This window comes from Triplophysa rosa, unplaced genomic scaffold, assembly GCF_024868665.1.
Source record: "Triplophysa rosa unplaced genomic scaffold, Trosa_1v2 scaffold167_ERROPOS91937, whole genome shotgun sequence".
Classification (NCBI taxonomy): Eukaryota; Metazoa; Chordata; class Actinopteri; order Cypriniformes; family Nemacheilidae; genus Triplophysa; species Triplophysa rosa.
The window spans coordinates 70,261-81,895 of record NW_026634169.1 but is presented as its reverse complement, the minus strand read 5'-3'; the positions used below and the strand labels follow the sequence as shown (position 1 = coordinate 81,895).

Below are 11,635 nucleotides of genomic sequence, written 5' to 3'. Positions count from 1 at the left end.
GACCCACAGCTGATCTCTACAGCTGGAATGCTAATAAACCACCTTGTGCTGCTTATATGTTCTGCACCCTAGCACGGTGGTACAACAGAAAGTTTATTTTAAGAGTGCATGTGAAAAGTGGAAGGCGATTAGAAAAGTGAGATGATTTTTAATTTGGTGTTGTTTAATGGGGAAAAAAGAGCTATAACTGGTTCCCTTGTTGTGCTACGGCTGGAGAGTTCTTTGCTCGTACTTATACCGAGGAGCAGTGAGTCTGATGAACTAAGCCACTGCGATTCAGCCGAGAGTTTGAAGTTCTTCTGCCGCGCTAGAACAAATGGGAGGGGAACTAGGTATGCGTTTCAGGTGCAGATGTCTCGCTGGGGCCTACCCCCATCCTCGGCAGACTTCTTTTGGGTCCTAATAATAACTTGAAAGTGCCTCTTTTTGCCCCTTTTAATTAGTCTCTAGAATGAATACAGCTAATTGGTGGTTCTTAATTGGGTTTAGATTCTGTACTTGTCTGTTTAGATCCCCCGCATCCCACCCCAATCCCTTTTCTGTCTAGGTGGAAAGAAATCCTCACACCCCAGCCAGGGGTTTTATGTTGCTTGTCACTTAGCACTTTGATTTCGTGGCGAATTAAGAGCTATTTAATTAGCAGGGTTTCTTTTTATATCTCCATCTCAGTGGGGGAGAGATTTGGATGGTGTCAGAGTTGAAGCGGTTTAAAGGTAAAAAGGGAAGTTTCTAAAGCAGTGGCTTAACACACTTTGACAGAAACTTATCGCATTCACATACTGGAATAGAAATGAATAGAATGACTAAACACATTCACACAAACTACAGTCGCAGTCTTGTAACATATACTCTGGTTTTATTGTTTGTAAATAGGCCATGTGTTAAATAGCATTTTCAATGAAGCCAATACATACCTGTGAAATGTGAAATTGTAGAATAGATCTTCTTTGTCACTTTGCTTTTTGAGTTTATAAGAACATGAACTAGCCAGGTCCTTCCAAATCTGATATCGAGGGGTGAGGTGCCCCTAAAAAACTATACCTCAACAAAGTAGACATTCTACCATGAATGTACATGCTTCTAGACACTTCTGCATGCAGTCAGTAGGCAATACTTTTGTCCAATTACATTAACTCGATACAGCTAAAATAATATTTCAACGTGTTAACGGTTGCTCCTAAGACCTTTGTTTTCATATTTCTCTTGGTTTTCTTCATAAATTAGAGCTAAACTGGAAGAACTACTGAACATTCTACGTGTGCAGTCAGTCCTGGACAGGGTTACAGAGCAGAACCTACAGGGGGAAAAACAAGGTATTACACACATCTGTCACTGTTCTTTCTTATACATATATCACAGGCATCAATGCAGTTACACTTATACTCTGTGGAACGAAATAGAATAAATGCAATTGATTTGTGTTTAGATGTTGTCTTCGTTTTATTAATGTCAAGTTATAAAGACACTGAAGGATTCCCCCTGGGGGAATATAGGTGATCCTTTCCAGCTCATCTAATATCAAGGTTGACAAATTGGTTTATTGTTTCTGATTCATATCCTGAGTAAATATGGTCATTTGGGTTAAGATGACTTTTATTGGTTGCTTAAACAAGGTTAGTTCACAGATAAACACAAAAGAGTCATAGATGAACTCCAAGTGACTCTTGTTGTGTGTCCCAAGTGTTTTGAGGGTATAGAATGGTTTTGGTGAAAAAAACGTGTAGTATAGTAAGTATTTAAGTAGTAATTAAACAATAAAGCAATAAGCCCCAAGCAATAAGTCCCTTGCTTCGCGGGGAATATTGCTTTTATAAAACGGTTATTTCATATGCGTAGCAAGGTTTTATAAAATAAAACACAGCAAATAAGTAATACTTAGACCATGTCTATACCGGACGCGACATGACAAAAGACATTAGAAATGCATTAGAAGTCATTATATTTTTTAAATGTTGTCCACACGGGATGTGGCGGAACACGACAAACCCATTGAGAACAAGCAGGTTGTCATGTCGCGCCGGTCGCATCTGGTGTAGACATGGTGTGAGGCTATGTAGGCAGTTATAAATCGGGGTATTTTATAACTGCTTAGAACTCGGCTCAGCCAATCAGAATCAAGGACCAGATCTGACCGTTTTAACAAATTAATTTTATGGGCCTTTTCTTGCTGTGGGAATGTGCACAAACAGCCAAGTTCACACCTGTACTGTGCATAATACTCTTCTATTGTGGATATCACTGATACGTTCTGGTTGTTGCAACATTATTTTAATGGAAATTTTCTTAACTGCATCAACGATACAGTCCAGACACAAAGAGTCTTTCTGGAGAGAAGAGGGACACGGTCACGGAGTGAGTGGAAGAACCCAAGCGCAGGCAGGCAGTGAAGGGGTTAACAGATAATATTTATTAAATAACTAAACCAACAAAAAACACCCACGAGGGGGTAACGAGGACACGACTAATATAAATGAAAACACTGAAAACAAAACACTTCCCTCGATGGGGCAAAACACTGACAGGACTAAACTAAAACCAGGCAGGGATAATCAACAGACGGGAGACAGGAACAATGAAAACAGGCAGAATATAAACTTACGAACAAGGTGGTATCACAGGGCACAGGCATACAAGCACATACAAACGTAATACACGAGCACAGGACAATGAAACATGAGGGTATATAAAGGGAAGACAGACAAAGGATAACGACACGGGGCAGGTGTGGGTAATTAAACACTCAGGGGAAGATAACGAGTAAACGAGATGGCGGGAACAGAGACGAGACACTGGAGAGAACGTATATTATTGTCAAAAGGACAATAATATGTTTCTCTCCACACATAACCAAAGGCTTTGTCATGACTCTGCCACAGGACCAAGAAAAACATGACTAAATGAAGCAGAGCCATGACAGACACCTCATAGTAATAGGTTAGGTTTTTACTTTGTTCTTTGTCAACCCATTTCTGTATGCCTTTAGAACACTTGGAACATGCTGCACGGGTCACACAGAGTCGTTTTATGAAGCTTGAGAACATTCAGTCATAGTTCATACCTACTGTAAGCAGGAAAAAAAACAGAACAACAGTTTTACCTTGATACAATATACAATGTAAAATACAATATTCACATTTGTCCATCTTTAAGGATATGAAGGACATGTTCTTGTGTTTTAGTTTGCTAGCATTGTCATAAATGAGATGAAAGTAATTAAGAGCGCGTGAACTTCAGACATTCTGATACTGGAGATGAATATCGACCGTGTGACCTAATCAAGACAACACTGTCAATAAAGTGCCCTCCCAAGCAGAGCTGTTCTTTTTAACATTGCACCTTTCTTTGAATGTTTTTCCTTTTTTATACGCAAACGTTAGTTTTGCAGACATTTATAAAAGCAGTGCTTTATGACCGGCAGTGAGGCCACAATAAAACCAAAGGCTATGATTGTCACATTAGTCAATCAGGGGACCCAGTGAGAGAAGGCCAGGAATCATCTGATGCGAGTTGACATTTTCAAGAGACAACAGTGATGGGTAATTTAAGAAACAAACTTCTCAGCTGTCACAGAGACGAGCATGTTTTATGTGTGCATATGTGCATTCGCCTATATGATTTTGAGGTGAGAGTGGATTGTTGAGGGTTTCAGTGTGAGACAAGTGTGTGTTCAGGCTTATGAACGTGTGTGTGTGTGTGTGTGCGTGCGCGCGCGTGCGTGCGTGCGTGCGTGCGTGTTTGTGTGTGTGTGCGTGTGCGCGCCAAGAGAGACAGTCCAGTGAATTTCAGCTCTGCGTGTCTGTCCAAAGGTCAGCACGGAAAAAAGCAGATTCTAAATATTTCACAACATTTTCATTCGACAAATGAGCATCCACATTCACCATGAAACTTTTATCAACCCGAGGCTACAGGAAGTTCTGCCCTCCAAATGTGTTGATTTCCCCTTCTTTAAACAAGCATAGCAACAAAGTTCCTGCCATGAAGTCAAAACACAAACTCCATCATACTTTGAAAATGACACTCACAATTCATTTCTATTGCTTTTCAATAACCAGCAAGATTGCTTCAGGTCAAAAAGGCTTTCATTCATGCTTGTGAATCTCCTTTTTTAATTCTGTCCATTAAATGCCACTTTAGGAGCTGAATAGAGAGTTGGAAAGAAATTATGTGTCATTAATGATAATTGATTTTTAGTAGAGAAAGTGGCTGTCAGGTGACATTATTAGCTTTTGTTTCTTTAGCAGAGCTCCTGTTTGAGGAGGTGCCGGAGGAGGAGGTCAGGAGGAGCAGCACCCCCATTAAGACAGCCCGAAGAGTGGAACAGACTTTCAAAAAGGTACCAACTATAGACTGCCTACTGTGTACATTAATTATCAAATGTTTTAGCAAGAGCAATACGCTATTGTCCCCAGAAATGCTCTTTATAGTTCACGTAGAGCTAGAAAAATGCATTGAGGTGTCAATGAAGTAACTCGATTATAGATTAAAATATCATGCAATGCAAACTTGCAGTGATCTAGAGCTGGTGTCATGCACTCTCTAAAGCTTAGTAATTGTGGCCTTGTGGCTTTTCCGAAATGACCTACCATCACAGTTTATAGAGTAAAAACCACCTGTCTTCCTTTAGTGTGGTCTGTTGGTTCAAACCCATTACCACCAGGACTATAAAAGCACGGCAGAATCTTTAAGACACGTTTGAAACGACTAAACCGTTTTTTTTTACGTTTGCTGACAGTTCCCGTATTTGACACATGCTAAATGGCTCAATCCTTCAGCCATTTAACACCAGTAAATCATTTGTCATTAGTATTTAGCCCGAGCAGATCGTTCCCGCAGTCTATTCCGAAGCACTTCACTTCCCCCGAAGCAACATTTAGGGTGCCGTTTGCTGAAGGGGCTGGCGAAGAAGTGAGAGAAACGTTGTGAGCGGAGGAATGAAATGGTTTGTAGAATAATTCGGAGCAGATGATGGCATTGTAAGCTGTGCCAGCAGCTGCCATATGGTCATGTAATGGGGGCTGTCATCGCCTTTATTACCGAATGACAAGCACCATGTTAAACTTAATAACCCACAGGGGCAGACCGCTGTTTATGTGCTCTTGCAAACGCATTATAAATGAAATAATTTTTGATGGAGTGCCGGGAGGGGGGGCGGGAGGGCGAGTCGTTGTCAGCCACCCGTAAAGGGGTCTAATGTTGTTTGAAAGGTGACGTGCCATGGCCGTACGGCAGAGAGAGTGCTAAATAAAAGGCAGCGATTTGCCTGGGGGTATACACCCAGCAGGCATCCCCTCCTCTGTTTCACACCCTCCACCAGGATTTGACAAGCTGCCTAAATGGCCCTCTTTTATGTTAAGCCATGGGTAACAAATTTGGGCGAATGGTAGACTGCTTGCTCTCCTGCCTCAAAACGGACCCTCTCCGTAGAGGCCAGTGAGGGTTAAAGCCCAAAAAAGAGCTCTGCTAAAAAAAGATAATGTGATAATTTGATGCGTCTGTGCGTCTGCTTACATCAACAGATAGAACAGCTACAGACTCAAATGGTTTCTCTGGAGAGTGAGATTGTGCGGCTGCGAGATGACAATCAAGCGCTACAGGAAATGAACAGAGGGCTGGCTGGAGAGAGGGGTGATATGCAGGCCGAAATTCAGCTACTCCAGCAACGCGCGGTCGTTCGGGCAGCAGAGGACACTCAAGCTAGAGCCGAACGGGACAGACTGCTCGCACAGCTTCAGAACTTCAAGAGAGAGGCGGAGAGTGCCATCAAAGTGGCAAACCAGGCCAGAAGCAGGCTACTGAAGCTCCGACAGGAACTGGGAGTGCTTCGAGCGGAGCGAGATTTCCATCGGTCTTCGGCTCTGAGCAAAGCGAAAGCTTTCGCGCTGACTAACAACAGGTTCCGGTCCAGAAAGGCCTCCAGTGGTACAGGCGCGCATTCCAAACAGAACAGGATGGACAGTCCCTCCAAGGACGACTGGGAGGACATGAGTGCAGACAGGTACTTCCCCCACCTTTCAGCATCCTTGTCTCCTTTTCGCTCTCCTTCTCTCATGCTCTCATTATTTTTCTGACGGTAGGGACAGCACGCATATGCAAAAACACAAGCAATCGGGTGATTGAATCTCAGCTCCTGTCTCGTTGGTATTCAGAGGAGAAAAAAGCGGAAGGGGGGCAGAAAAGAGAGAAAAAATGTCAGATCCTTTGAATTACCCTGGGATGTCTTGCCTAGGAGCTTATTGACTGAAATTTGCATTTAGAATTAGCCACCTCTGAACGGCAGAGTTGGAGCGGTGCCAGGATGCACCTGAACCCACCCACAGCCCCTCACTTTCTGCCCAATGCCATTTTCCCACCGTCACGAGGCCTAAAATTGACAGTTTGGCAGGTTAATTTAATTTGTGCTTCCTTTGCATATTTATTCCTGACAGAGGAGTCGTCCCTGGCAAACGTGGGCCAATCAATTCCGTTATGCTGTGACACTCCTATTTCACCCCGATCCCAATGTCTCTTTTCTCTCCTCCTCTTCCTGTGCTCGATTTAACGGGATAAATTTTGAACGACTCTGTTCTGCTCTCCACCAGATGTTAAACATTCCCCAAATCAAGCGGCATCTTCAGTAATTATTTCATGAAAGTTTTATGCGGACTACTGCGTCGGGGTTTGTGGCATGATGGATGGCATGATGATTTTCAATGATACCAGTTCTCAGATTTATTTCACCCAAATGCACCGCTGCTTCAACAGAAGAGCATGCTGGAACCTTTCCAATGCGGTCTCTTAGAGGCTGTTCAGTGACACAGTGCAGTGTTTAGAATTGCAGGAATACTGTGTGTCTTGGCAGTTTGGCAGTTGGCACTCACAGATACACACCGCATACACACACACACACCCATTGCACCTGTTAATGAAATATTGAGGTTTGCGTTATATTGTACAGTTGTTTGCTCTTCTGCTAATTGCCTGTTTTTCATATAGATGCTATGGCATCTCACAAAGTTGTCACTTTATGTCCACAGTGAAAATGAAGAGTTCTCTGACAGTCTAGAAAGTCGATACTCTGCTCCGACCAGTCAAGCACCTCGGAGAACTAAGGTTTGTCAATCAACAATATTTACATTTTGTAATACTGTCATATTTTAATAGTGTTTCTCTTAACTTCCATTAGATTTACGAAAATAGGTAAAGCAAGCTGGGTTGTCACATCCATAACACATTCATTTCCTCCTTTTTTAAGATGAAAAAAACTTGTACATTGACTGATACATTTATCATCAGGGGTTTAGTCAAATATAAGCTGATGATTCAGTATATTGGGAACATTCTCTGAGAATTTATATTTCAAGTTTTGACTGAAAATGTCACATCCATAACGCTGGAATTGCCCATCTGCAATTGTATGTTTTAAACCGAGATGACTAGATAGACAAAATGATACAGATTGCATCTTTAAATACCACAATACTTACTGTAGGTTTTTGAGAGCAGACACCGAATTAGTTTGATATTTAATCTAAAAACATTTTAAATGTTTATTTTTGTGCCACTGGCATCATCAAGCAGAATAGCAAATTAACAACAACAAAAACTTTCCTTAACTCTCCACCCATCTTCCTTCATCGGATGAGCAGAGAGTCAAACTTACGCTATTGGTTGAGCCATTGTTGTTCTTTCAGGCTGGTAAGGATTCTGAGACAAACAAAGCGATTTTGAAAAAGCCACAGTTTTTCCACATTTCTGGGGAATGCATCTCTGAATTAATTACTTGTATTTGTATTAGCAATTACAGCAAACTGGGATAGGAGAAAGTTTTTGAACGTTAAACAAAATTACACATTTTACCTTGAAATTGCCTTTCTCATTTAGTGAAAAGTAAAAATATTTTCCTCTTGACTGTAAACAGTTGCGTTGACTGGGAGATGAGCATCAGTGGTGTCTGTTCCTATGAAGTGCGATCTCTTCTCGACAGTCTCTCAGGAATCTGTTGGCTCTCCCCCATCCCCTCGGAGAACGGGGAAGCTTCATATCTTCTCTTTTCTCTTCCTCTCAGCTCCACAGCTGTCAGCCTTCTCTCAGATCCTGCCTGAATGCCTCTGTGTACTCGTCATCCGCGCTGGCTCACATCAGCGTGACAGTGGAGCAGAGTGCTGCGCCGCCCGTGTCACAGTAAAGAGCTTCTAGATAAATCCGTGATCAAACCCGTGGCGAGGGAAAGAGAGAGAGACTGATCAAAACCTTTTTAAATAGTGTTCGATACAAATGAGGGGAAAAGCCGAAGCTCCTTTGAAGTGACTACAAACGCTTCCTCTGTCACTCTTCCGCCATGTTACGTTAGGTTAAACTGTTGCCTCAGCTTATTTTGTCATGTGTTGTCTTTCCACATATCACCTGTCGGCAGGTCTCCAGGTACATGCTGATTTGCCCCATAGACAGGCCTGAGGAGGATTTACGTTTGGCCCGGTCTCACACCGGAAACATTCAATTCCAAGGTAACCTACTTGATACAATAAAGATGAAGACCAGCATGTTTTTTGAGTAACTGTTGACTCTTGAATGTCCAGGCAATCATTATTGGAAACATTCTTTACCCAAAAAATCTTACCCCCCAGTTCTGCAAAAATCACGAAGCGGGTTTTCTCAAACGCTTCTTTCACTGCATTTCTGTTAAGGGTGCACCGACTATTCAGCGATCAAAATTATTTATAATTAATAGCAAAAAGTGAATTTTACCCAACAATAACGTTTCTAAAGACGCGATCAAGTTGATCACGCTTTATAAATGGAGCAAAGTAAATTTCAGAACGAGGGACGGTAACGGTCGGTAACTCTAGTGTATTTTAGAAGGGAGCCGGCGGTCTGACAAAAGCCTCGCTGCTCCCGACATACGTCGACATCACACAGTGGTGGCATTCACACAGTTCCCAAGCCAGTTCCCTGTAACCTGTCAATGTGTGCTTTGCATCCTGGCCACGTTTCTTGTGAGAAAAGCCACTGTCAAACACGCACTAAAAAGGTCCTTGTGACAACCCGTGAAAATAAAAGTCTGGTTAACTAAAACTATGACATAGTCACATGAAAAAAACCTGTAGTATACCATATTATTTATTTTTATAGATCGTAGTAAATGTGCTAGTAAAATTAATAAAAATACAGCAAAAATGTGTCTAGACTGTAAAAAAAGCAGTAAATCAAAGAGTAATCCGAAAACCAAGATTTTTCATTTCGGTGCATCCCTAATTTCTGTCTTCCATTATTGGACAAATATGCTGCCTCGCCACAAACTCAAGCCATTGGTTAAACTAGAACCATGTCATAAAAAAGCACCACTTAGTCGTCATGAAGTCACCATCTAAATCTAATACAGGTTATGAACAGCATGAAGGTGAGTAAACGATGACAGAATTTTCATTTTTGGGTAACTATCCGCTTAAATCTTTTGGAGCCTGCACTCTTTTGCACTGTAAATTGACAGTTTACGGCTTAATTCTCTTAAAAAGGCTAAAAAGACACTGGCTGTAGTATTAAGTGTGTGTACTCCTCTCTCCCCTCAGGTCCCTCCCGGCAAATGTCGAGAAGGAGAAAAAAACAGACTTCTGGTGTTTTGCGGCAGCGGCTTCTGTCCCTCCAGCAGCAGGTTACTGCGCTTCAGGCCGACAAAAGAGCAGCGCAGCAGCTCGCCACAGAGCAGAACCGCAGACACGCTCAAGCACAAGTGCAACTGGACTCACTTCTCAAGCAACTCAGCGCAAGCAAGCAGCTCTCAAAGGTACTGCAGTACTGTCTCGTGACTTTACTAACACCTCATTCAGTTCTGGATTTCGATAAATAGCCTGTCATCACTTGTCATATATGTGTAGACCCATGAGACCCATCATTTTTTTTCCACATGCGCACACACAGAGCTGTTGGCCCCTGTAGGGTGTGCCGCTGCACGGTTGGAAATACAGAGACCGCCTGAGACTTGATTAAGAGTCAAAATGAACGCCCTAGTGACCAGATCTCCCTTTCTCTCCCTCCCTTTCTTTTTCCTCCATCTCCAAACCCTGCTGCAGTGACACTGTGTATATGTGTGTGTTTCCACATGCGCGCACATGTTTGTTTATTTGTTTGACTCGGAGTCTTGCAGTATTCATGAAGTGGTGAAAGGGCAGCAGGTCTAGTGCCCCCACACACTGCCCCCTGCTGCCCTGTGGTGTGATCACGCTCTTTAATTGGCTAGTGCTGGTGTGTCCAGATTTGATCCTCTGGACTGATTAGGTGATGACAATAAGAGCAATGTGTGGAAGATAAGTGTGTGTATTGTGTATGTTCATTTGAAAGTTTTCGGATTTTTACCTTAATGCTAGTGTAAGAAAGATTGCGATGTAATTGTTGTGTACATGTGTGTTAAATCATCCTCACATTTACATTGTCTGCATGTATTGTAATTTTACTCTTGTCTAGAGATGTTAAAGGGATAGGTCACTCAAAAATCAAAATTATGTCATCATTTACTCAACCTCTTGTCATTTCAAACCTGTATGAACACAAAAGAAGAGATTTCAAAGAATGTTGGTAACCGAACAACATCGCTACCAATTGACGTCTGAGTAAATTATAACAGATTTTTGGGTGAACTATCCCTTTAACAATTAATCAGTTGGTGACAATTAATCGAGCTTTAACAATTTAATCGGTTATCATCTGACACTACACTTGGCTAAATATATTCTCACTTGTGTCATTATGTGTACTGAAAGCCCCTGTGTCTGTTTAGTTTAGTATACACCACCACCATTTATAACTTCACTTATTCATTCTTCTTTATTATATATTTTTTCCATATTTTACAATAATAGTTAACGTATCAAAACTATATAATGACTAGATGTAAATAATGTTACATTATTGAGGTTTTTGTTTTGTTATAAAATGTTTTGCATACTTAGGTTTTTTTCCACACTCTTATCCCCAAACAGTCAAACACATGCCGTCCGAGCAAAAGGAATATAAGATTACTTAAAGTTTGGGGTCCTTAAAGTGACACTAAACTTTTAGCAGACATCATGGTATTTTACGTGTTGCAACGGTTGCTGTTATGTGGAGTTGATTTGCGCAATTGATTGTCCACATGCGGTTTATGGTATTGAGTTATTGATTCATTGATCTGTAATTTGAATGAAAATCTATTAGTGATATACCTGAAAATTTACATCCCTACTGTTGACCCTAAACCCACCTCAACCTTTAACTTACTCTGAACATGTTGTTTGTTCACAGTAATTACAATGTGTTATAATGAACAATAATAATAATAATAATAGCTGTGGTAGTGGGCAATCATGTTTGTTGGGTGATGCCCCAGTACATATGGGTCTTATGGTCTAATATAAAAAGTAGTGTGGATAAATGGAGAAATAAACACTGTACTGTGTATTAAGCAGTAAGGCTTGTCACTTACAGTGAGGGAAATAAGTATTTGATCCCCTGCTGATTTTGTAAGTTTGCCTACTTACAAACAAATGAAGGGTCTATAATTTTTATGGTGGGTTTATTTTAACTGATAGACACAGAATATTAAAAAAAATCAGGGGAAAAAAATGTTATATAAAGGTTATAAATTGATTTGCATTTCAGTCAGTGAAATAAGTATTTGATCCCC

At 41.3% G+C, this 11,635-nt stretch overlaps 1 protein-coding gene across 1 annotated transcript in view; it reads left to right on the top strand.

The window, feature by feature from the left end:
- Positions 1-1,232: 1,232 nt before the first annotated feature.
- The window catches only part of LOC130549739 (centlein-like), a 51,006-nt gene continuing 40,603 nt past the window's right edge, over positions 1,233-11,635 (top strand). Inside the window, exons 1-6 of the mRNA XM_057327045.1 lie at positions 1,233-1,313; positions 4,239-4,333; positions 5,517-5,995; positions 7,014-7,089; positions 8,393-8,483; positions 9,546-9,743. Of these exons, the coding sequence (XP_057183028.1) occupies positions 5,538-5,995; positions 7,014-7,089; positions 8,393-8,483; positions 9,546-9,743 (823 nt within the window). The 5' untranslated portion in view covers positions 1,233-1,313; positions 4,239-4,333; positions 5,517-5,537. The remainder of the gene's footprint in view (positions 1,314-4,238; positions 4,334-5,516; positions 5,996-7,013; positions 7,090-8,392; positions 8,484-9,545; positions 9,744-11,635) is intronic.